Source organism: Alligator mississippiensis, chromosome 9 (assembly GCF_030867095.1).
Source record: "Alligator mississippiensis isolate rAllMis1 chromosome 9, rAllMis1, whole genome shotgun sequence".
Classification (NCBI taxonomy): domain Eukaryota; kingdom Metazoa; phylum Chordata; order Crocodylia; family Alligatoridae; genus Alligator; species Alligator mississippiensis.
Genome location: NC_081832.1, coordinates 37,788,084 through 37,814,384, shown reverse-complemented (window position 1 = coordinate 37,814,384; position 26,301 = coordinate 37,788,084). Strand labels below are relative to the sequence as shown.

Below are 26,301 nucleotides of genomic sequence, written 5' to 3'. Positions count from 1 at the left end.
GGGCAATACTGATTTTTCTGTGATCAAAAAAATCAGAAGCAAATCCGAAAGTGTATAGGTATTTAGAATTTGTTTATTATGATGATGGAGGCACTGGTAGGCTTCCAAATTGCTTTAAAATTGTAAATATATCAATAAAACATTGCCCAACTGATCTCTCTTTATATAGTAGTATTTCATTTTAATCACAGAAGAACACGGATTTGGGGTATTTTAATGAGAGAATCTGTTTTTTTTTTTATCAGAGAATTTGGAGTTTTTAAACAGGGGACACCAGGATCTCTGCTGGTGAGATAAGTGGCGAGACCCAGGCAGAGGAGCCTGCCCAGGGCCAGCACCAAGGACCCAGCTGGAGGGCAGATGAGGCAGTATAGCAGAGCACTTAGGTGCCCTGCTCCTAAGAAGGGAGAAAACTGCTAGGGGAAGAGCCCTAGCAGTGAGTAATGAGTCCAGCTGGGCAGAAGGGGCAGGGCCTGGCTCCCATATAAAGCCCAGGGGCTGAGGCCAGAGAGTCAGTTCCCTGCCAGCGGCCCAAGGGGAAGGAGCTCTCTCAGGGAAGAAAGGGGAGGCCTGACTGCAGGATCAGCATTTGACACTGCTGAGGGACGGAGTATTCCCCGGTAGGCTTGAATGATGTTTTAGCCGGGTGGCTTTAATTTATGTTACAGCCCAGGGGCTTGTGTTTTGTTGTTATTTAAATACCGGTGGTTTGGGTGAGGCTACTAGGGGTTGGAGGAGGCCTCAGAGGGGACCCACAGCAGTGTGGGGATCCCAGCACCAGGGAGGATGCAGCATTGTGGGGAAGCCCCAGAGAAGGGGGCAGCATTGTGGGGAAGCCCCAGAGAAGGGGCATAGTGAGACAGGGCCAGGGAGAGCCTTAGCACTGGAGAGGGTGCAGATCGAAAGAGGTAGGGCCCAGAGAGGACAAGGGGCCAGATTACAGCAAGGCCAAGACCTAACCGTCTATTCCATCGGCGAGGCGTGGGCTGCGGTGTAGGGGAGGAAATGGAGCTACAGATAGTGCCCCCTAGCATTGGGGCAGTAAAAGGGCAGCCTCCCACTAATTAACATCAATTAACTAATTAACAAAAAGGCATGGCAGGCGAGAAGGTGGGCGGTTGCCCCAGGGACAGGTGTGCGGGCCACGTTTGGATCGGCCCAGAGCAGACACCCTGTTACAGGTGGCTAACCTGGTCATTTGGGGCCAGGAGGACATGCTTTGACAGTTCAAAGCGGGCCACCACAATGAGCACATCTAGGTAACAGTTGCCCAGATGGCAGGGTAAGGGCACCAGAATACATGACAGCAGTTCCGCATGAAGGCCAACTGTGCAGCCACAGCTCACTGGCAGCTGTCGCAGAGGTGCAGGAGGCTCTGCTTCAGTGCCCATACCACAGCCCACGTGGCCCTGTGGTCCCCATCTAGGTCTGGCCGGCAGACAGCTGTGGGGTTGCACGCTGTTGCAGGTGGCAGCAGGTGAGTAGAGGGTGCAGGGACCACTCTAGGTTAGGGCTGCTTCAGCAGTCCAGCTGGCACAAGGGGCTAGTGTCCCCAGATACCAACTGGCTGGGCCTCAGAAGCTCCTGAGGGCAAGTAGCCCTGATATGCTCAAAGGGCAGCTTTTTATACTTCTGGGGTGAGCACAGGTGCTGGCCCCAGTCTCTAGCTCCCCCTGACAAGATCTGGGAGGAGCTGGGCAGGGTTAGTTTGCCCCAAGTGGCACAATTTGCCTGGCTGTTATTTGCCCCCATTGGCACAAATTTGTGCTGCTGCTATTTGAGCTGATGCAAGCGCATGTGCCTGCATGTGTGGATGTGCCCAAAGTGTTCTAAAGTCACAAACTCCACTGTTTCTGCTGGTGACCGAGACTCGGGCTTTAACTGGTGAGTGCAAAAGTCCTTCAGTCTTTGGGTTATGGCTCAGGGCTGAGAATCCAGGATTCATAGATTTCATAGACATTAGGGCTGGAAGGGACCTTGGAAGATCATCGAGTCCAGCCCCCTGCCCAAAGGGCAGAAAGTCATCTGGGGTCACAGGATCCCAGCAAGATAAGCATCCAGTTTGCTCTTGAAGGTGTTCAATGTAGGTGCTTGAACCACCTCCAGTGGCAGGCTGTTCCAGACCTTGGGGGCTCGGACAGTAAAGAAATTCTTCCTTATGTCCAGCCTGAAATGGTCTTGTAGTAGTTTATGACCATTCGACCTAGTCGTCATCCCTTGGGGCGCTCTGGTGAACAAACGTTCCCACAGATACTGGTGGTCACCCCTGATAAACTTAGGCATCAGATCACCCCTGAGCCTGCACTTTTCCAGGCTAAAGAGCCCCATGGCTCTCAGCCTGTCATCGTAGGGTATGCTTCCCTGACCTCTGATCATGCGCGTGGCTCTTCTCTGGACTCTCTCAAGCTTCTCCACATCCTTTTTGAATTGTGGAGCCCACAACTGGACACAGTACTCCAGCTGCGGCCTCACCAAGGCCGAGTACAAGGGGAGAATGACGTCCCGGGATTTGCTTGAGAAGCATCTATGGATGCAAGCCAGCGTTTTGGTCGCTTTACTAGCCGCAGCATCACATTGCAGGCTCGTGTTCATCTTCTGGTCAATGATGACCCCCAAGTCTCTTTCTTCCATAGTGCTAGCCAGCATAGCACTGCTGAGCCTATAAGGATGCTGCGGGTTTTTCTTCCCAAGGTGGAGAACCTTGCATTTATCAGCGTTGAACACCATCAGATTCTCGTCCGCCCACTTGCTGAGCCTGTCCAGGTCAGCCTGGATCACCCGCCTGTCTTCTGGTGTGGATGCTTTGCCCCAAAGTTTGGTGTCATCGGCAAACTTGGCCAGTCCGCTTCTGACTCCAGTGTCCACATCATTAATGAAGATGTTGAACAGTATGGGTCCAAGGACAGAGCCTTGGGGGACCCCACTGGTCACAGGACACCATGATGAGTGACTTCCATCAATTACTACCCTCTGGGTCTGACCCCGGAGCCAATTTTCCAGCAGTGGATCGTGGTGGACCCAAGGCGACAATTGGACAGTTTCACCAAGAGGTGATCATGGGATACCAGATCGAAGGCTTTTTTGAAGTCAAGATATATGACATCAATCTCTTCTCCCTTGTCCAGGTGATAGGTCACCTGGTCATAGAAGGAAATGAGATTGGTCAAGCAAGACCTACCTGCGACAAACCCGTGGTGGCTATCCGTTAAGATGTTGGTGTTGGCCAGTCCATTAAGGATGGCCTCTTTAATAAACTTTTCTAAGATCTTCCCCAGGATAGAAGTCAGGCTGATGGGCCTATAGTTAGCCGGATCCACTTTCCTCCCTTTCTTGAAGATAGGCAGGCACCACATTGGCCTTCTTCCAGTCTTCGGGCACTACACCAGAGCACCAAGAGTTTTCAAAGATCCGTGCTAGAGGCTGGGCTATGATGCTCGCTAGCTCCTTGAGTACCCTGGGGTGAAGATTGTCAGGGCCAGCTGACTTGAAGGTATCCAGCTTCTCAAGATGTTCCTTCACAAGGTCAGCATTAATGGAGGGCAGGGGATCACCCTCACCCGGACTTCCCTGTCCCGTAGCGGGCATGGGCGTCCCATGGGACTGATGAAAGACCAATGCAAAGTACCCATTTAATAGGTTGGCTTTTTCCTGGGTGTCAGTTATCAGTTGCCCCATCTGGTTCAGCAGGGGTCCAATGTTGCCCCTGCTTTTCCTCCGGCTCCCCACATATCTGAAAAAGGACTTTTTATTGTCCTTGATGCTCAAAGCTAGTTGGAGTTCAGTTGCAGCCTTGGCTTTCCTGGTCTGCTCCCTACAGGACTGGACCAGTGCAGAACAATCCTCCTTGGAGGTGACTCCCATCCTCCATCCTTTGTAGGCCTTTCTTTTTAGCTTCAGGAGGTCTGCTAGGTCCCTGGAGAGCCAGGGGGGCTGCTGTGACCTCTTGCTGCCTTTCCTCCAAGATGGAATAGACTTAGCTTGTGCATTGAGGATCGCTCCCTTGAGGAGCAACCACTCTTCTTGAACTCCCCTCTCCCTGGGGTCATGGTCCCTTAGGGCCTAACTGACAAGCCTCCTGAGCTTGTCAAAGTTGGCTTTCCTGAAGTCAAGGACTTGCGTGTTGCTGACCTACTTGCCAGCTTTTCGGCGGATGGTGAAGGTGATCAGCTCGTGGTCGCTGTCACCCAGCTTCCCATCGATCACTAGGTCGCCAACTAGGTCATCCCCAGTAGCCAGTACCAGGTCGAGCAGCGCTTTGCCTCTCGTTGGCCCATAGACTTCTTGAGTCAGGTAGAGGTCAACCATGCACGAGAGGAAGCTTTGTGACCGCTGGGATTTTGCTGAGCGATCCTCCCACGAGATGTCCGGGTAATTGAAGTCACCCATGACAACCATGGTCCTGGAGCATGCGGCCTCAGCCAGTTCCTAGGCAAACTCCTGGTCAAGCTCAGGACTTTGGATGGGAGGTCTGTAGTAGACTCCCACCATTGTGTCCCCTGTGCTGTGTTCCCCACGGATTTTAACCCAGAGTGTCTCCAGTTGTCCACCCTGGTCGCCAATATCGGCTTGCAGGGATGTGTAGCTTTCCTTAACATAGAGAGCTACACCCCTGCCTCTTTTATCTACATGATCCCTCCTGTACAGGGTATAGCCATCTATACCCGTGGTCCAGTCATGGGTGGAGTCCCACCAGGTCTCTGTTATCCCTATGACATCATAATTATTTGCATTGAGCAGGAGGATGAGCTCCTCCTGCTTATTCCCCAAGCTCCTGGCATTTGTGTACAGGCAGGCAAGTGTCCCCTGGGGGGCTTCTTCCTTGCCCACAGATTTTACCAGGGCTGGGGCATGGGGTGGGCTCCCTTAAGTGCCTGGACCCGCTGGCTTTGCAAGGATTGCTCAGTGGGCCAACAGTGGCGGTAGTCCCCCTGTCCCCCAGCGGGCTTAGTTTAAAGGCCTCTTGTCTGATTCTGTGCTGGTATGCTTTTTCTGTTAGACCCTGCTGGTCCAATATAGTAGCTTTAAGGGTCTTATGACCCCAGGATGAAGCAGCCCCAAGGCTCTGATAGGCCTACGGAGCTTCTACAGTTAAGAAGCTTCTATTTTAATGCCCCCCCAGAGTTCCTGCCAGTCACCCACTCAAAAGTCATTAAGAAGGCCTCTGAGTCATCTGCTGGCCCCATCTTTCTGAGTACTCCACCCTTCCCCATCTGGGAATGGGGTTACTCAGCCTATGTGAGAGTCTTGCCATGATCCAAGAGATGCTGCATAAACTATAGCTGCTCTTGCTATTCCTCCTGCTTTAGCTGTAACTGCTGGTGCAAGCCTTCTGACCATTTTAACAGAGGTTCTGACTCCGTGGTGCTGTGCAATTTTAGGCTGCCCATATTCTCCACCACATGTAAATGGGTCGCTTTCCCAGCTTCCTTATTATGGCATGTCAGCTCCTTGGTCAGGTTTTCAGACAGTTGATATTACATGGAACCTTGTCCCCATAGTAAAAGAAACAACAAAACAAGCAAGCATGAAAACAACAAACAAACAAAACCCAAACCTGCAGTCTTTCTTTGGACCCTAGGAGGAGTGACACAGGCCGTGTGCTTCTCCCTAATCACCACTCCTCTTCTCTTCTTCCACTGATCCTCTACTCCTGGAGCTCTTAATTCTCTCTAGCACCACCCTCATCAGTTGCAGCTGGTTCCCATCCTCCCAGCCAGGCAAACTGCTGAAGTCCCCCGAAGTCTGAGCACTTCCTTATACATAGAATGCATTTGCACAAATACCCATTGTCTCAATTGAATGTCTTTATAAATACATCAAATAAACTTGGGGGAAAAGAGAATATAGTGTGTACTCTAGCTGTTCATATATATGGAAGAACACTTCTGTTTATGAAGTGATGTTTCCTATAACAAGAGCAACATGTTTAGCAACAACATAGTAGCAGGAAATTGATATGGTGCTACTAACAAATGTTTACTGTAATATGGAAAGAACAGCAAGCAGTTGCACTTACTAACAGTCCTGAGAGATCAAAGAGATCAAATATTGCTGCTGTACTTATATTGATGTTGGGGAAGGGAATTATGTGAAGAAATGTGTCTCCTTCTTCCCTTTTTACATTGTTTCAGATGATCTGGAGCAGCAACTGGTTTGGCACTCATATTTCACGTTCACAGAACAGTTTATCATTATGATTATCATTATTTAGATCCTGCTCAATCCAAATATATCCATTGCTTGTAATTTTTATCTCACTTAAACTGGATCCAGTTTCACTGTGAAAGCTAATGTGGGTGGGTATTCCTAGTGTCTGGGTAGACTTTTTGAATAGATCCTAAGGGAAAGTTTTGGGAAGATTTTGGATCTTTTTTTTTTTCTGAGACTGAAGCCCAGTCCAACAATAGAAGTAATGAATAACACTTCCCACTTGCTTTGGAAAAAGATTACCTAAATAAAACAAGTTTGTTGGAAATGAGTAAGTACTGACTGCAGCACTGTTTCTTGGGAGCATAGAGTGAAGAGCGGGGACATGTACCAATGCAGGAACTGAAGGAAGAGATGCTAAGCTAATCACAGTGTGTGTTTTGTTATGGGTTCCATTAATATAATACATGCAGGTGTGTGTTATGTATCTTTGAGGGCCAACATCATACACTTATACGGTCAGTGATGTTATTGGCTCTGGTTCTCATATAACAGTATTACCTGAATTCTTCTTACGCTAGTGGGCATTTTTCAGGACATAAGCATGTGGTCCCTATTAGCATGTAGTCTTCAGTCCCTCTTAGCTTGTGGTCTGTGACAACCACTGAAACAAATTATAAAGCAATCAATTTCTAAATACCAGGATGAGGAAGGGGTGACCAGCAACTAACATGGACAAAACTAATCCAATATCCTTTTTGACATGGTAACTATTTTAATAGATGAGGGGAATGCAGTGGACTTTATGTAAATGGAGTGTAGTACAGCTCTTGGTACAGTTCTACTTGGCATTTTTATAAATATATTGCAGGAAAGGGTTGGAATGTAAGCCATATGACATTGAACAGGGATATGATAATTTTCAGTTAAAAAGCTGTCATGAAGAGAACAATTGTTTTCCTTTGGCATAGAGGGCAAGACACAAAGCAACAGATTTAAACTGCAGCAAAATAGATTTAGATTAAATCTCAGAAGAAAACCTTCCTAGCTGTCCTAACAATAGGACAGTGGAGGAAGTCACCCCAGGAAGTTGTAGAAACTGATTCAAGAAAAGCCTGGATAAGCATTTGTCTGGGCTAATTTAGGAATAGTGTATCCTGCTTTTTTCCAGGGGATTCAGCTAGATCACCCTTAAAGTTTAACCCTATGTTTCTGTAATTCTAACACCATCATTGTCTTTGAGTAAGTTTAAGGTACTCTAGTAATGTGCTCAATTTCTGTCTTGTGTTAAGGATGGGCAGAAAGAAGATTTTGCATACAATTAGTAATTTGCGGTCATGTTAATACTGTAAAATCTACTGTACTTCAGTCAATGAGCCTTAGGTAGAGTAAACTAGGGTGTAAGGTGTTGATATTGTTTATAGCAATGGCCGTTCCGTTTCTTTTGAGAACCATGGTGGCTCTCTTCTATCTGTCCAGGTGCTGCAATATCGGAACTGGTGTCGGGAGTTGAAACAGCAGTTGGAAATGGGAGGGGTGAGTTATGCAGCTGTCTGACTGGTATGAACCCCAAATAGCAAAGACTGAAGGGCATATGTTTTTGCTGACACTAGATATATTTAAAAACACTTAAAATATTCTGGATCTTTCCAGTTTCTTCTCCCATTCCTACCACCAGAGCAACTTGCACTCCTTGCAGTGCAAGCATTAAAAAAAGCTTTCTTTTAAAACCCTTTTTATTTTTATGGAGGAATGTTTGAATAATGTTTGTTGTGGGTCCCCTACTTTGTAGGCTCCTTAGCTGTCTCAGCCATCTCCAAATAAGTCAGTCACAAAGTAGCATCTTTGAGAGGTATGGTATTTGGATGTTCAACATACAGCATACTCTGGCTATGTTTCCTTCTGTTCAATGGCTAATGGAATTGGGTGGCAAGGAGCAGAAGAGTGCTTCATCCTGGGCCCCAAGTCTAAATGAGCCCTCCTTTCCAAAAGTACTCTGTCAGGTGTAGACTAATTAACTGTTTATCATACCAGGACTTCAAAACTGTAAAGAACAGTTAGTCTAAAAATAGCCCGAGACAGATGGCATCCTTCTCTGTTTTTTCAGTTACTGAAACCATGGGTTACTAAATCATAGAAACCACCTGTTTTGCTAGGAGAGCACAGGGAAACAGTTTGCAACTGGACAGAAGGGAAAAACCGGAATGCAAAAGCATTGGATTAAATACTCTGTCTTTCTCGTTAAGGGGCCTCTTACACACAGGTGGGAGGCCAAGGAAGAGGACAGCCTGGAGAAGGCACTGGTCCAGTTGGAGGAGGAGCAGCAGAGGTAAGAGGAGAAACAAGTTTACTTTGTTCCCTGTGAGTTCTCAGGATATCTCAGAATGGTATGGTGGAATCCCAGCAATGCTAAACACATGCTATGAGTGAAACATTTGAGTAGCTCACCCTGAAAGAAGAGAGATTATTGTGAATCTTCTCTGTGGTGCTGTCTAAGTATAGCACAGTCTGTAGGTGGACAACACCAAAGGAATAACAGGAGACAGCTCAGGCTGCAAATCAAGCGTGATATCTTGACTACTTCATGGAGTTGGCATGGCTTCTGTTCATTCAGGCTTTAATAATTTGTCCAATGCTTCATTTTCTGGGTGCTTCATAGTAGTGTGTTTGGCAGTGTGACCACCGTTTGTCACACTGTTCTCTTTTTTTTATCCTGTTTCTCTCCAAGATAAATTTCTCTTTCATTTTAAAATATATTCTATTTTTGTGTGTGCTGTGCTACATATGTTATTTATTAGGGCATTTGGGGAAAGTTGCTTGGCACTTAGAGCACAATAATCATCAGGAATCCTGGTTTTCTCTGATTTTAAAAAAATCCCCAATTTTCAGTTTAAAAAAGTAACCCAAAATCCACATTTTTCTGTGATTAAAATGAAACACCATTATCTATCTATCTATAGTGTTCTCGCTCTCTCTCATTCATATTCATATATATATATAAAAAATAAAATGGTGTTTCATTTTAATCATAGAAAAATGTGGATTTTGGGTTACTTTTTTAAATCTGAAAATTAGGGATTTTTTTTAAATTGGAGAAAACCAGGATCTCTGATCAGGTTTGCGGTGGATTGTAGATCCTATGAAAGTTTGTTCACAGCCTCAAGTTGGCTTCCAAAAAGCAGTCTTCCATGTAAATGTTCTTTACCTTTGCGATGGGCCACTTATTTGGGTCAGAGGAGTTGAATTCTTGACTACAGTCTTCATCCTGCTATGGAGAATGACGATGGTATAAGATGAAGGCAGGGATGTAGGTAAGGTAGAATGATAGAGTTTAACAAAGGAAAAGAAGCTTGAACATCATGCAGAAGACAGGTTACACAGTTGAAAAGATGTCTGGTCAGAGCAGTGAAACAGAAAAATGACCTCAGTAGTTGGCATTTGTTACAACTAGAAAATGAAGATGGTGTTCAAGAAAGAAGATAAATGGAGATAAACATTGTGTTTAATTGTTTGGCAGCTAGGAAAAAAAGGAAGGGATGAATTGTTTAGATGGGGAAAGTGAAAGCAAAATTTGGCTAAGGTCTTGAGAACATAAGAACTGACCTTTACTGGGTCAGACTGGTCCATCTTGCCCAGTATCCTGTCTCACTCAGTGATGGAGAGTGGTAGCTGAAAGGGAAAATGAACAGGGTATGACCAGGGTTTATCCTATGTTCCTCTCTTGCAGTCCCCAACATTTACAATCTAGAAAGTTCTGATTCGGAGGCTATATCCCTAACTCCCTGCTAATGCACCTTTCCTCCAAGAATTTGTCCAATCCCTTTTTGAATCTGGTTAAACTGCATTTTGTGGCAATGAGTTCCGTACTTTAATTACATGTGTGAAAGAGCACTTTCTTTGGTTAGTTTTAAACTTGCTACCTATTCGTTTCATTTTATGACCCCCTAGTTCTTGTATTGTGAGAGAATAAATAATAAATTCCTATTTAATTTCTCTGCACCATTTAATATTTTATAAACTCTTATTATGTCCCCCCTCAAGCATCTCTTTTCTAAACTGAATAGGCATAGCCTCTTTAGTCTCTTCTCATATGAAAACCCCTCCATACCACTAATTATCTTTGTTGCCCTTCTCTGTACCTTCTCTGCTTCTTCTATATCCTGTTTTTGTGGTGTGGGGACCTAAAGTGAGCACAGTATTCAAGGTGTGGATGTATCATGGATATATAAAGGGGCATTGTGATAGTTTCTGTCTTGTTTAAAAGTCACTTCTTAATAACTCCTCACATGTTGAGCAAGGAAAGAGGAGTCAGCAGTGACATTGATGTCTGAAGAAGTCCTGAAAGGCAGTCATACTACCTTAAGCAGAGGAGAATTGTCTTTGTGGGACTTGGAAAGTCCAGCCATTTGGTTGTGGCTAGGGGGGATCTCAATGGTGTTCCCACTCTTTCCCACTCTGGCATTCCACTCTTTGGTTCCAGTGTGATTTCTGAGAGCAGCTGGTTATGCTCATCACTATTCTTCCCCCTCCCAAGATGTGAGAATCTGGCAGAAATGAACATTCTGCTGAGGGAACACTTGGACAAGGCAAATGAGGTGAATGCAGCCCTAAGAGAAGATATCAGAAAGCTGACAGCCGATTGGACAAGGGCCCAGGATGAGTTGGAGCTCAAGAAGAGTGAATGGCACACTGAACGTGAGGTAGGGCATGCTGGGAAGTAGCAAACAAGATGCAAAGCAGAGAGGAGTGCAAAACTATGATAAATTCTCTCCTTCCTCTAGGGTTCTTTGCAAAAGTCATTGCCCTGGTGGGTGTGTAGCTGCATTGGGTGGCAGAATGGGGGGTGGGGAGATCAGATTGTATTGGTGAATGATGCTTATGAGTTGATAATGTGCTTCTGCTGCAAACGCTGGAAGCCAAATGCTGATCAGCAAATCGTGTGTACTGGCACTTGAGAGGTAACTTCATGGTGTGATTATTTTGTTATTACTCTCTGCAGTGCATGTTTACAATGAAGTTTTCATGTGCTGTTAGTTGTACTCAGGTGACCAACCACAGGAAGGATACTCCATCTAGGTGTCCATTCAGTCCTTGGCCTCTCTGCTAAGGTTACTATCAAAGGAGATCTTTGCAGTTCGGGTGGTTACTGTATCCAGGGTGAAGGTAAATGGGAAATCAGTATGACAAGCCTGAACTGGCATTTGCTTTTGTCTCTGCTTATTTAGCTCTTTGAGGGCTACTTGCAGGGTGAACGCAACCGTCTCCTTAGCCTATGGCAGCAGGTGGTGACCTTCCGTCGTTACTTCCTGGAGATGAAGACTGCAACTGACAGGTGAGTGAGACGGGCCATGAAGCTATTGAGAAATAAAGGATATTCCCCTTATCAGAGATGTGGGTATTCAGGAAAATTTTGAACTGAAAAATTTTCTGGAAAAATGTCCAATGCCCTAAATAGAGTGTGATCTGATTTAGTATGTTTATATGACTTATATTTAGTAAACAAAACTAAAAAAATACCCCCATGTTAATGTTATGTCCCAATAGCCACAAGTATTTGAACTGAAATATTTTATTAGGAAAAATAATAAATACAGCATACTTAATGTGGTTTAAATGTTATATTCAAACAAATTCAAAGTTTTATACGGAAAGAAATTATGTTTATTGGAATACTTTTAAAAATGTAAAGACAATACACAATAGCATGTACTTCCCTTACATTGTTTGTTTAAATTTAAGAAGAAAAAACAAAGGTACTGAAAACTAGTGACACACTAGTTTTAGCACACCCAAAGAACTGTGCATGATATCTGCTTCAGCAGAGTTTAACTCTCTTCCATTGAGGTCTGTGACAGGGGGCAGCTCTCAGGCTCAGGCCTCACACGAGACCACCCACCTGTCTCTATGGGGCAGTCTGCCCAGTGTCGCTTGCCACGACTTTATTGTTCCCATAAACTGATGGAAAATGTGGGAGACTACCCATTAAAAGCCCCGATGTCTGGGGGCGCTATCTGCAGCTCTGAACCTCCCCTACACTGCAGCCCATGTCTCGCAGATGGCATCCATGCATTGTAACCATATCCTGGGCCCTAACTCTGGCCCCTCACACACAGTTGGGACTCTTAGCTTCTGGGCTCCTTTCCTCTTCACTAGGCTCCTTGCCCCTCACACTCTAGGATCCTCGCCTATGGGCTTCTTGCTTCTCACTAGGCTCCACACCCGTTGCTAGGCTCCATGCCCCTTCCCAAACTCTGGGCTCCTTGCCTCTTGTTTGCTCTGGGCACCTTGCCCCAATCTGGACCCCCATTGGTCCTGCTAGCCTCCTTGCCAGGTTACCCACTAGGATGTGGGGGCTGGGGTTAAGGCGCTCCTTCCCACTTTTCACTGGGTGGTAACTGGCCTGGCATTTCCTGGGGGCTCCCACACCACTAGGAGCCCCACCAGGCCACCCTTCCCCAGCAGGGCACAGTTTTAGGTTGTGCCCAGGACCAGGAGCCTCCAAATCATTCCCACAAGCTCCTGCCCTTACCTCCAAGATGTTTCATACAGCCTTTGAACCAGCCAGCTCTGACACAGAGCCTGGTCATTCCTATGGGAACCTGGCTGCAGGCTCCCAGCCTGCAGGTAGATTCCCTTCCCCCCTGAAACCAACAGTAAACTTCTGTTTGGTCTGGGATACCATTGTAACTCAGAACGCTTTGCAGAAAACATTTTGAGTTATAGCTGGATACTGCACTTCTGTCTGCACCCATAACACCCTTTCCCAGGTCCAGGAAAGCAGCAGATATTGCTTACATGCAATGCAAGGTAGAACAATTACTTTTCCTTAGCCCTGTTAAATGAAAATTTTCACTTAAGACAGGAAGTGGGCAGCAAATCTGTAGCACAAAGAGGAAGTTTTTGGCATAGTTATAAACCAAGAAAAAACAATTGAAATAGATGCATCTCCTTTGTTAAAGTATAAGACATTTCCAAGGGAAGAAGGTTGCTGTTCCCTGGGCCATCTTGGCTATAACAGCACTAACACCACTACTATTATTGATTCCCAACCGTGGATTGTAATGATCATATTGTGGATTTGCAGATGAGTGTTCTATTGAGCAACACATTAGTTCTACTATTTTGTCCTCCCTCAGAGATTTGTCAGAGCTGAAGGCAGATCAGGTGAAGCTTTCTGGATCTATACTTATCAACTGCCTCCAACTAAATTCTGGTACACAACTCTGGGAGTCTAGCACTTTGGGAAGACCTGCCTTGAAAGACCACACACAACAGGATTATGCCAGGGCTCAGGAGGTAGAAAAGGAAATAAACTGGAAAGACCAAGAAGCAATATCCTTGAAAGTCAAAGGGGACATTGAAAAGGAGGAGCTTCAAGAGAGGTAAATTAGTTTTTAAAAAGCACACCAGCTTTTGGGGGATTGTTTCTCACTGTGTATGGCACATTTCTTCACAGCAAAACTGCATTCACCTTCAAAGCACAGTATTTTGTACAGGCCTTGTTTTTCAAAATGCCTGGTACTATAAGAAAACAGAGGAAGAGAGGAGCCTGAATGTAAAGAAAGGAGTATTTCTGGAAGAAATGATTGGGGTCTTATAGTGTAATAAAAAGGTATGCAGCCTTGTGAGTACAGCTGGGTTTGTAGTTGGAGAGAAATGCTGAGCAGTTCAGAGAAGAATGATTTCTTTGACAATATCTTTTATTGAACTAGTGGTGTAGTTGGGAGAGATGTTAGACAAGTTTTTGGGCACAGAGTGCTCTTCCTTAGGTCATGAGAGAGAGTATTTTGTGCCCAAAAGCTTGTCTAACATCTCTCCCAACTATTGTTGGTCTACTAATATATATTACCAAACAAATCATGCTGCTTCTAAACTCCTTGAACCATTATGACTATAGCAACACTGCTATAACAAAGCAGTTCAGAGACAGGTTCTGATTACTATGTGGCCTATGCATTGCTGTGGTAAACAAAACTGCCACAAAAAGTAGAGCGATATCCCAGAGTGTGGGCATTGCATGTAGCCTTCAGAAGTCCTGTGACAGCTCTACATTATCCCCCATGTCAAGAACAGGTGCAAGGGACATTTTGGGAAGAGTAGAAGTCTCCCCCCACCATACTTGTTACAGTGATTCTGGGTTGACACAGCCTGTAAACACCCCTTATGCCCTTCTTTAAGCTACCGTATCAGCCTACAAAGGAGATTAGAATCTTGAGAGCCAAAAGGTGGCTGAAAACCTCCTTTGGACTGAGCCTTATCTCCTGTGCCTCATGAAGGTGCTGTACAGATTTGAACCTTAATTCCTGAGCAGCTGATGGCATGCTAAGATTTTGGAATTCTTCCAAAATTGTTTGGACTTTCTCTTCTTAGGGTGTTGGAGCTTTCAGCCCTGCTTGTACAGTCCCAAAATCAGAATAAGGAGAAGGAAAAGACCATGAAGACACTTAGCAACACCGTGGAGATTCTGGTGCGTGAAAACTGGTGTCTGAGAAAGCAGCTCAGTGTTCATAGGTTAGATTTGATCTGTTTGTTCTCCAGGTCTCACCAAAAAAGGTGCAGCTTCCTCTGTATAGATATTCTTCTACACCGTATGGAAACAGTAGGTACCTTGCCAAAATCTTTGTTGTGTGGTTAGCAACTCTGGTCCCAATTCATCTCAAATAGTGATAGGAGAGCTGTATAGATCACTGATGACAGCATCATGGACTATGTAACACAATATATTTTGCCTTAGGCATTTACGATTAGGAACTTACCCAAATCGAGGAGGCAGGCGTCCAGTTTCTTAGGCAGGTTGCAGAGCTGGCCACCATTTTTGCGGGTTTATTGTGGCAGGCCCCCCTCCCACACCTGATTAGCCAAGGGGCTCTGGCAGTTCCACCCCTTCCCACAGGTTGGCAGATCTCCCAAAAGCACAGCTTAATTACCCTGATTAAACCCACAGAAGCCATTAATGGAAACATTATTAAGCAATCTACTCATTAAACTCTAAACTGAAATGTCTTATGAAATTAAATCTATACACAACATGAACTGTAACTAATACCATGACTATACTTTATTAAATGGCATTGTAAAAAGGAGTTTACTCAATGCTAACCTTGAGATAGGCAATTCATGCTATCTGTTAAATGCTGTCATGCAGCATCCACAGGCAATTGCTGCTGACATTCTCTGTCTCTGTAGGGTGAACACTTGTCTATACACTGAGATGGTATGCTTAGTGTCCACTGAAATATAGAATCATAGAAAATTAGGGTTGGAAGGGACCTTGGAAGATCATCTAGTTCAATCCCCTGCTCAAAGCAGGACCATCCCCAACTAAATTATTCCAGCCAGGACTTTGTTGAGCTGGGCCTTAAAAACCTCCAAAGATGGAGATTCCACCACCTCTCTGCATAATCTGTTTCAGTGTTTCACCACCCTCCTAGTGAGAGTTTTTCCTAATATCCAACCTAAACCTCCCTTGCTGCAATTTAGGACCATTGCTCCTTGTTTTGGCATCCGTCACCACTGAGGACAGTCTAGCTCCATCCTCTTTGGAGCCACCCATCAGGTAGTTAAAGGTTGCTATCAAATCCCCTCAGTCTTCTCGTCTTCAAATTAAATAAGCCCAGTTCCACCAGCCTCTCCTCGTAAGTCATGTGCCCCAGCCCCTGAACCATTTTCATTGCTGTCCGCTGTACTCTGTCCAACTTGTCCACATCCTTTCTATAGTGGAGGGCCGAAATCTGGACACAGTACTCCAGATGTGACCTCACCAGAGCAAAATAGAGTGGAATAATTACTTCCCTTGATCTTCTGGCAACACTCCTGCTAATGCAGTCCAGTATGCAGTTAGCCTTCTTGGCAGCAAGGGCACACTGCTAACTCATATCCAGCTTATTGTCAACTGTAACACCCAGGACTGAGTTTGTTGGAATACTGAGGCAGTGTTTTTGCCAGGGCGTACAGTTGTGGAAGCAGGTCACAGAGTCCCAAAACACAGGCACAGGCATCCGGCACTCTTTGACAAAGTTCACGTAAGCAATGTGTTCCTTGTCACACTCTTTCTGCCATCCAGGGATTAATTTCAGTAGCTGAGGGTCACAAGGACCTGGTTGGGGTCCAAAATATGAACAGCACTAAGGAAGGAGGCAGCCAGTTGTCTGAACCAAAGTGGCAGTGACTGTTGGCACTGGGCTCTCTAGCCCCACTGATACTCAGCCCCTCTCAGTCTGTCACCACTCATCAGGTCTCTTTCTCTCTTGGCTCTGCTCTAAGTCTCTGGACCCTGCGGGCTCCTCCTGGGCTTATGAGTCCCTGGCCTTCCATGCTTTCATGACCCTATTTGGCCCCCACTCCCAGTCTCTCTATTTGGATTCTGTGGGTCCATCTTCTCAGGCCTTTCCATAGATCTTTCACCTTCAGCCTCTCTCCATCAGTTCTCTGAAGTCCCCATAAGCTCTTCTGGGCCTTAACATTCACCCTATAGGTCTCCCTTTAACTTCCAGCCTTTGTTATCCTTGACAGACCCTTTATAACTCTGATGGCACTGCCTTAACCGTATCCTTCCTGGGCTGCAGGTTTCCCAATCCATGTTCATCAATGGCCCTTTCTGACCTCTCTTTATATAAGCAACCAATCCAGCAAAGCTCTGACTCTTCTCGGACAGCAAAGCTACTGCCTCTGTGGCCTGTTTTACATTCTGTATGGCAAACCCTGTTTTGGGGGTTTCCTTTTCATAACAACTAGATGCATCAACAAACCACAATCTTTCAGGACCACTGTCGGTCCTAAAAAGAACTTCAAAACCATGTATCTGCAAAAGCAGACAGCATTTTTGTATAAGACCCATTTTTTTTCCTGTTGTTGGGGACATCTTCTGCTCAAAACAACTTCCAAGGAAAAAAAATCCACACCCTTTGTTTACAGAGGTGCACTTTAAAATCTGTAAACACTTTACTGCTTTAACAATCTGTTAACACTTTCCTTTCTAAGAAATACTCTGGGGGGTGGGGAGTGGGGAAGGGGGAGCAAAGACATCCCTCACCCCTATTACTACTGTATATATCCTCTGACAACAGCATTTACCAAACCTGAGAGTGTATACATTTACAATTCCAGCAGCCTCTTTGCCTTGCAATTCCAGTTCACAAGCACATATTAGCACAGTGAACCAAAGCAACAAAAATAATGTGCAGGTGTTCAGTAATATTACTCATTTCCTCCATGTCCCCTCCTGGTTCTCCTGAAACATTAGCCAGTCACAGGTTGACAAGCCCGAGGGGCTGGAAACCTCTATGCCAGGGATGGAGGGGCAGCAAGAGAATGCGAGAGGGCCTGGTGAACAGCTCAGGGAGGGCCAAGACCAGAAGGAACTTACCTGCTGCAGGTGCAGTGGCCGAAGGTGCAGAAAGGCAGCTGGCACTGCTCGTGTGATTTTTTTTAAGCATGCTGTCAGTGCAGCTAGGATGGCACGGGAGCATGACATCATCAGCTGGAGCTGGGAAGCGGCTACAAGAGGGGGCACAGGCTGGCAAAATGGGGCACAAACGCAGCAGCTGCAGGCTTCCGACCAGCAAGTCTGGGTGTGTAACATCCCGGAGATGCCAAGGGGATTCCCGGGGGAGGCACTACCACTATCTGGAAGGATGCCATCGACCAGGGAGACAGGAGGAGCCGAGGATCTGAGGACCCAGCAACCCACAGGGTGTGAGCGGGAGGAAAAGCACAGCCTCTTGTTTTATGCTTTATTTTTGTGGCCTCATTTTTGTTCACTATTTTGGGAGACGTTATTTTGCTACCATTTCCAGGGCCAGGAGGCTAGGAGCTCCTGGAGACCCTAGGACAAAGGACCAAGCTTGAACAGGTCAAATTGTCTGTCCAACTAAGGGAAACAGTCCCGAAGAGCTGGACTGTGTTCTTGAGGCCGACTCAAAATGAGAGTGATGTTTGGGTTTCTATTTAAGTTTCACGTACAGAGCAGGGGCAAGAAGTAACCGCGTGGCTGCGCAGCTAGCTAACAAGCCCCACCTAGGGAAGGCAGTCGACCTGGCCAGGATAAAAGGGCTGGACCTGATGGGTTAGGAGCCCAGGCCGTCAACCACGTGGCCAGGCACCAACAGGTTGGTGCATGGATGGGGTGTAGGGGAGTGTCGGGTAGTCACTGGATATGGGTGTGTGCCTTTGAGTCTGGTTGACATTCACTGGTCTTCTCTAGAACGTCATGACCCTCTGGTCAGTCTGGTTCGTGTTCTCACTCTCTCTCTCTATTCCCTCCTGCCATGACATTGATGTTTCTAGGTTGTAAATGAAAGGGAGGAGTGATGACTTCCCCGCTCCAACCACGACTGACCCCTGGTTCACGCTCCCTGAGTTCCCTGTTGGTAAAGTAAAAAGAAACGGAGAGGACAACAGAAGGTCCACAAGAAAAAGGAAGATTTATTTGAGCACATCGAGTTCCCTCTATAGTAGACAAGGACAGGACGATCTCCCTGTGTCTTGCCTGCCGTCTCTTTTGACGCGCCCCACCCTGTGCCTGCCAGCAAGCAGAGAGATTGTTTTTGTTTCATTGATAGCTGCGGCACCCGGCTTAATTGGCCACCTGCAGCAGCTAATTGATGCATACAAAAAAAAAGTAAGCTGGGGGAGAGAGGCTGTCTTTCTCTCTCTCTCTCTCCCTCTGGCTTCACCTGTTTCTTCCCAGGCACTTGGCTCTTGGTGCCACCAACAAGCCGGATTCCTCTTTTATTTTTTCCTCATTCTGTTTTTTTCTCTTGATTGCTGCTGTGCCCGGCTTAATTGATGGTCTGCAGCTGTTAATTAGTGCTCGTCAACGAAACCACAGCGAGCTGATGGGGAAAGTCTGTTCCTGCTCCCTCGCTTTCTCTTCTTTTTTTTTTCTTTAGCGAGTGCTCCTCCGAGCATCCAAAACCCAGTCAGTCTCCTGTCTCACTCCCAGGGACTTCAGTCTTGGGCTGGGTATCAGTGGTGTCCTACCTGCCCACTGCCCTCCTCCTTCACCTCCTCTACCCCGGATATTGCATCTGCTGCGGATCCCTGCCAATCCACCTCACCTGAGGTGGTAAAACAGATCTGGGTAGACCAGGAGCTCCCGCAGTAGCGTAGAGGTGGTATTCTGGCCAGACCTATGCCTGTGGCTAGGGGAACACCCCAGGTGAGTATTCCCCAGTCCCTCACAGGGAGGTGGAGCCCCAAGAGATGTCTGTATGGAGCACAGCTAAGTGAGTCTGTATCACACAGGAGCCTCCCACATCTACTCCTAAGACCAAGATGTGACGGGCGAGCAGCAGGAGTTTCTCTTAGAAGGAAGCATTTGGGAAACAGTAGAGCCAAAGGTCACCAGGGCTCGAGTTTGGGTCACTACGCCCCAAGTTGCTTGGAGCAGTTGCTCAGGCTTAGGTGGGCACAGCCATCTCCACAAATCCAATTTTAGTGGTGCTATCTGGATCTTTCCTTGCCTTCCTTTAACCATGTCCAAGCTCCCTGAAATGATGTTGCCTGGCTAACGTCCTGGCTTACCATAGCCTGCACCTGTAACTTCCAATTTATAGTCTCCAGAGCACACGCACACACCACTTCTCCTGACACTGCAACCTTCTACTGCATCTGTGCTACTTCAATAGACAATGCTGTACATGCCATTATCAATCCCTGTAAAACAGCTCTTTCCTTAAGCTCTGCTCCTGTCACCAACACAGCCCACAACTGTTTCAACTTTTCACAAAGTACTCCAGAAGTACCAAGAAACAAGCAACCGTGTCCGTGCTCTTTAAAAGGCACAGAGGTCAGTTTTATCCTGGCTTCCCATCGTTACCACAATAGGAGGTCCCTTACCTAACCCAGGTGGACTTCAACTTGTACCTTTGCTCAAACTACAAACCTCAGGTACTCTCTCAGATCAGGTTGTGACCCTGTCTACCTGGAAGTTGCTGCTTCTGCCACCAAGACAGTGGTACTCCTGTACACTATTCTGCCTAACCTGGACAAACAACCATCCCCTTGGTCAGCAGTGCAACAAACTGACCTCCTACACAAGACTCTGACATAGACATGGTTACCTAGCCATACAGTTTCATCTTACACACAGGTCTCCACCTGCAGTCCTACAGCCTCAGCTTACTATGAGTCTTGACTGACCCCTCTAAAGAGGCTCACTGCATCAACAAATTCTGTGATTGTTCACGTTACTCACCTTGAGTCCCAGTCCCAGAGTCCTGGCAGATCTGATCCCAGCGGAGTTGCCAATTGTTGGTACTAGATTAATGATCTAGTTCTGATATCTTGTTCTGGGCAGACCCAAACCCTCAGACCAACTACAACTTCTTCCATTCAATAATAGGCATACACAGTGATAGCAGATAAGAGTAATGCAGGCAAAGCAAACAAACTAACCCTCCCAATACTACTTACTTACCAGTCCCAGGAATTCATAGAGGGACAGTAAGCCTAGCCAACACGCAAGCACCACCCTGTGGTTTTTGCTTGAATGTCAGATGGCAGCAGTCTTGGAGGTTGAGGGCTGGGAGAGATAGATTGGTGGTGCACCCTCTGCCCATGGTGGCCTCAGGATTCCGCCCCCCTCCCCCCAACTGCTCTGAAAGTCCCTCCTTTTGTATTCTTTTCCTCTTGATGACTCTTCATTTCCAGGTACCTTTAATTGGTCTCCCTGTGGTTGTCATATTGTCCATATTCAGTCCAGTCAGCGTATCCTTTTGTTTCTCAAACATATCACATGCATATATCTTAATTTGGTCATTTACCAGGGTCTTAATTTGGGTATGCCTGGCCTCCTAATTTGGTCATTCCACCAAAACTGGAAATCCCAGGGGCTTTGCAGTTGGTCACTGTGACCTAACTCTAATCTTTGTTATGGAACACTGTGCATGTTTTCAATTTCCCAGAATGTTTGTTTGATAGCTTTGGACAGTGTCTACCTTGAAGGTTGAGAACATGAAACTGTGTCACAAACAAACGTTTAGAAAACAATTAACCCTTGCTATTTCCCTGGACCATTGTTTTAATGCAATAGTTACTCTACCTAAAAGCCAATTCCTAAAAGCAAATTTCTAAATATCATTTTTCCCATTAGTGACAGGTCATACCTATAATATTGGTGGTTCAGCCTCAGTTATTGCTTGGAACTGTCCCTTTTTGCTATGACAGCTTGACAGTTCTTGTGATGCCACGTCTTCAACCCAGCTTACCAAATGCATCAGCTTGTTGTGTGCATGCTGGATCACAGCCAGCCAGCCTTCAAACCATGTTAGAAACTCCATGAAATGGGTGGCATTTTCTGCCTTAAACTTCACTTGATCTTGAACCCCCTGTTCTAAGAGATCGCAAAGCTTGAGCATTCATTGTGTGCCAAGTGTGATTTCCAGCTCTTTGCTCACGAACTGCTGATAGTACTGTATACACTCAGTGTGGTAGTGGACCACACTGAATTGTGAATTTTACCTTGTGAGCACAAGCTCTGGTGTCAGCAACACAGTTGCATGCAAGTCCACACTTTGACTGGTGAGGGACTCCCTGTAACAGAACTTACAGCCTGGACAGTGCTTGAAGGCTTTGTTGAAGGAGGACACCAAGCTGTCCAGATCAGGGAGCTGCATGCACCAGATGTCCCTTACTAAAGACTGAATGTATGCATTGCAGGAGATATGAACTGCATTGGGCAGCATTCCTTGGAGCACATCAGAGAAAGTCTTGCACATGTACATGGCATTGCCAGACAAAAATGCTGAGATCTCATTAAATTCTAAGCCATAGTTGACAATTGCCTTCACTACAGTCTGAGCCGTGGTAGAAAAATTGACGGATGTGAGGTGGACCAGCTTGGCTTGAAAAGCAGGCAGGTCTGTCCAGTTCCCAGGTACAAATAAAACGTGCAGCACATGGTTATCTTGAGGGTGGCTTCATCAGCCACAATGGAGAAGTATTTATATACCGCCAGTGCAGACTTTGTGGACTGTACATGTGAAGCAATCACTGCAGGGAGATAGTCTTGGCAAAGCTTGTCCACAAATGGAAAACTGCCAGCATTTGGCATGTTTTAAGTTCAGGTAATCCCCTAGGGTGATCAAGTTTCTCCAGCATGATGTTTGCCACTGCAAAAGCCTCCATGAGGAAAAATGCTGCATTCGCCTTCCCAAGCTGCTTTCAGTGGTTCTTTTAAAGAGCCAGAACATGGTCGCTTGTTTGTTGGTCTCACCTTCAGCCTTGACAGCAGCCTTTTGCTTTAAGTGCACCTTGGTCATGTTGGACGAGTGTCTGACCCCATGTCCAGATGAGCATCCAGACTCCAGGTAAGGCCTCAGCAGCCTTACCTGGGGTCCTGGGGGCCTCCCGCAGCTGCAGAAGCAGCGATTCTGCTGCTTGGAGCCTGGCCAGCAGCTCCAGCACAGCTCTGGCAAGCCCAGCTCTGCTTTTGAGTGGCGTGTGCTGCCTATAGATGCGCGACTCCGCTTTTTTTTCCTGCAGGTTTTTTTTGACCCCTGGATATCCAGAGGTAAAAAAAAAAATGTGGGAAAAAAGTGGAGCAACGCATGTACAGGCAGCACACACCACACAAAAATGGAACTGGGCTGGCTGGAGCCGTGCTGCAGCTGCCTGCCAGGCTCTGAGCAGCAGAATTGCTGCTTCTGCAGCCCTGGGCAACCCCCAGGACCCTGGGTAAGGCTGCTGGGGCCAGCCCAGTGCTGACTCCAGCCTTCCCCACCCCACCTGGGGTAATTTGCCATGCACCAAGGTGCACATGACACAGGCGTTCCCCAGGGAGAAGTAGAGATGATGCAAGCTGCACTGCCGCTACTTGTCCCCAGGGAACCAAACATCCATACTTGTCTGGATGTGCCCTAAGTGTTGATCTATACTGGTTTTCCTTGCTATATCCAGAGTTGCATTGCAGGCGGTACAGAGCAGTCTGCCTCCCTCTGCATGCAAGGTCCCTGCAGGATACTGCCTTACGTTGTCCAGAGCTGAAACATATTTGGCCTTTGGATTTTTTCTCACTGTTCATCCCTGAGCAGTCCTCCTCAAGCTGCAGCAGCATGCCTCTGGCTGCTTAAAGATGGCACCAAAACTCTCTTACTTTGCCAGCCTTCCCCCTCCCCCAGTGTTTCATGACTGCAGGGCTTCCCACCCTTTTCTGTACTTGCTGGTAAGGTTTTTTTTTTCCTGTAGCAAGTCCACCAAAATCACAGAGCCCACCTTTTTTTGCGGAAAATGCCTGATTTTGCATTTTCCGCAAAAAACGTGAAATTGCAATTTTGTTAAGTCTGTTGATGATCAAGTTAAATCCAGTTAGCTTTATCAGAGAAGGCAAAGATTGACTAGGCCATGGAATGTTAAGACATTTCTATCAATGGTCTATACAGATCTGATGGCACAGTGGCATGGTAGTGCTAGGAAAGATGGTCATGTAAGAAAAAATGGCTAGTTCACCCCTCTTCACTACACTGTATTCTGTTCCCAGGAGACTAGTCAGTTGGAGATAGAGTATGAGGCTTCACAGATAAAAAAAGCTAAAGAAGAGAACCTTTCCCTTCAACAGATGATAAAAGATTTAACTCAGGTAAGTAAAATGTTGAAATAGTATTCTCATTCTTCTATTAATATCTATCTGGCAGTGCACCTTTGGCTGCCTGCCACTTTAAGGGCAAAGGCAGGCAGCTACCAGGTGCCAGATGAGGGCAGCCATTTTGGAATACTAGGCATATAAAGGCTGCAGTTAGCTGCTGCCAGCCCAGGCAGAAACGTTACCTGGCTGAGCAGCATGGAACATCTAGAGGTAAGAGCAGGAGGCTCTTGGTCCTGGGCATGACTTAAAACTGCATCCTGCCAGGGAAGGGTGGCCTGGTGGGGCTCCTAGTGGTATGGGAGCCCCCAGGAAATGCCAGGCCAGTTACCTCCCTGGTGAAAGATGGGTAGGAGCACCTGAACCCCAGCCTCCACCATCGGTGGGTAATTCTGAGACCTGGGGGAGTAATGGGGGCTAGGTATGCCCACGTGTAGGTGCCTGAGCCCAGCAGGGATGCAGATCCTGGAGATCCCAGAGTGGGTAGTGTGTAGGGCATTGGGAGGCCCCGCACAGAGTAGGGATGAAGTCGGAATAGGTTTGAAGAGCTGTGCGTGTGAGGGGACTGAGTAGGGCTGAAGTGGGAGTAGACCTGAAGGACAGTCCCAGGGACACACTAAGTAGGGCCAAATGGGAGTAAGTCTGAAGGTCAGCATAAGGGCCAGCCCCATGAGAAGTTGGTTGCAAGCATGAGACAGAGAGCCCATGGTGGAGCGTAGTGTAGACTTGCCCAATGAGAGGCTTGGGGCAGAATTAGCCCAGGGTTTGGCACAAGGCCAGACCACGTAGAGTAGGGGAACTTGTGGGAACCGAAGGACTGTGTGGCAAGGCCAGTATGTGAGTAGTAAAGCCTGATGGCCCAAGAGAGGCTTCCTGTGGAGGAGCAAGGGCAGCAGAGTGTGGCCCAGTAATGGGCGGTATGCCAGAGGCCCTGGTGAGAGGGGGTGGAGTGGAAGAGGCCTCCTGTGACAGAGGACATGGTATGAATGAGCGGGTGTGTGGAGCCCGACTTTGGACTGGGTTCGCTCTGGTCTCAGACCAGGAAGTAATATTAATCTGGATGCCATCTGTAAGGCATGGGTTGTGGTGTAGGGGAGGTTCGGAGCCACAGATAATGCTCCCTGGCATCAGGGCAGGGAATGGGCAGCTTCCCACATTATACCACCAGTTTATAGGAAAAATGAAGTCATGGCAAGCGAGACTGGGTGGACTGCTGCAGAGAGACAAGTGGGCGGGCCAGCATGAGACTGGGCCCAAGAGTTGGCCCCTGTCACAATCTAATAATATTTTAGTAGTGTTGAAGTGTAACTCTGATTGTCCATGAAATATGGGAGGCAAGAACTGTTGTGGGAGATATCTTTTATAAGACAGCTGCATGGTTGAGAGAGACCTGTGTGAGGGAAAGAAGAACAGAGGGGGTGGGGAACGAGCTTACCGCAACATCAGAGATCACAGACATGCTCAGACCAGCCTGCATGCTACCAGAAGGAGCACACGGTGACATCCCACTCCCTTTTGAGGAAGCAACTAACCTGCACATGGGCAGGCATGGAGGATAAAAGGAGGAGGGAATGGCAGCCCACGGAAGGGAGAGAGCTGCTGAGACCCCGGCAGCTGTGGATAATACAGACAAACGGTATCAGGTTTCAGCAAGAAAAGAGACACTTCTTTTCCTTTGCCCTAAGCACTTTACCTATTGCACGTTGGCACTTTATCTCCTAAAAGCACATTAGGGACACTTGGATAAGCTGTTGTAGAAAAGCACTTTAAGGACAGGCAGACACCGCTATTATAACTGAGCACTTAGCGCATGGGTAGGATGGTATAGTGCGGCCAGCAGTACACTTTTAAAGGAAATAGGGACATGTACAATATTAGGCAGCTGAGACTAGGAGAGAACACAGAGGTGATGAACTTAGTGAATGGTTCAATAACTCAAATTATGTCAGAACCCTCAAGGACCTGAGCTAAAGAGTATTTGGGAAAGTGCAGTAGCTGGACAGAAGCAATATTGAATGCACTGGGCACTTTAGATCCTTGGCTTATAACATAAAAGTTACTCATTGAACTAGCAACAAGAACTGCACCCTTAGTGGGTTCATTTTTTTCTATTTCATAGATTTCATAGACATTAGGGCTGGAAGGGACCTCGGAAGATCATCGAGTCCAGCCCCCTGCCCCAGAGGCAGGAAGTCAGCAGGGATTATAGGATCCCAGCAAGATAAACATCCAAATGTCTCTTGAAGGCATTCAAAATAGGTGCTTGAACCACCTCCGGTGGCAGTCTATTCCAAACCTTGGGGGCTCAGACACTAAAGAAGTTCTTCCTTATGTCCAGCCTGAAACGGTCCTGGAGGAGTTTGTGACTATTGGACCTTGTCATCCCTTGGGGTGCTCTGGTGAACAGAAGTTCCCCAGATCCTGGTGAGCCACCCTGATAAACTTATAGGTGGCCACCAGATCACCCCTGAGCCTGTGCTTTTCCAGGCTGAAGAGTCCCATGGCTCTCAGTCTCTCATCATAAGATCTGTTTTCCTGACCTTTGATCATGCATGTGGCTCTCCTTTGCACTC

The 26,301-nt window shown here is 46.8% G+C and overlaps 1 protein-coding gene across 5 annotated transcripts in view; it reads left to right on the top strand.

Moving 5' to 3' along the window:
• Positions 1-26,301, top strand: part of CEP250 (centrosomal protein 250) — a 128,512-nt gene that overhangs the window by 28,666 nt on the left and 73,545 nt on the right. For 3 of the 5 annotated variants that reach the window (XR_009464367.1, XM_019485558.2, XM_019485559.2), the window contains exons 3-9: positions 7,627-7,683; positions 8,394-8,476; positions 10,628-10,847; positions 11,373-11,479; positions 13,284-13,529; positions 14,518-14,614; positions 23,627-23,725. Coding sequence is in view for 4 of the 5 variants with exons in the window: in XM_019485558.2 (XP_019341103.2) it covers positions 7,627-7,683; positions 8,394-8,476; positions 10,628-10,847; positions 11,373-11,479; positions 13,284-13,529; positions 14,518-14,614; positions 23,627-23,725 (909 nt within the window). In the remaining variant the exon portion in view is untranslated. The remainder of the gene's footprint in view (positions 1-7,626; positions 7,684-8,393; positions 8,477-10,627; positions 10,848-11,372; positions 11,480-13,283; positions 13,530-14,517; positions 14,615-23,626; positions 23,726-26,301) is intronic. The other 2 variants (XM_014598380.3, XM_019485560.2) reach the window with 2 other exon arrangements.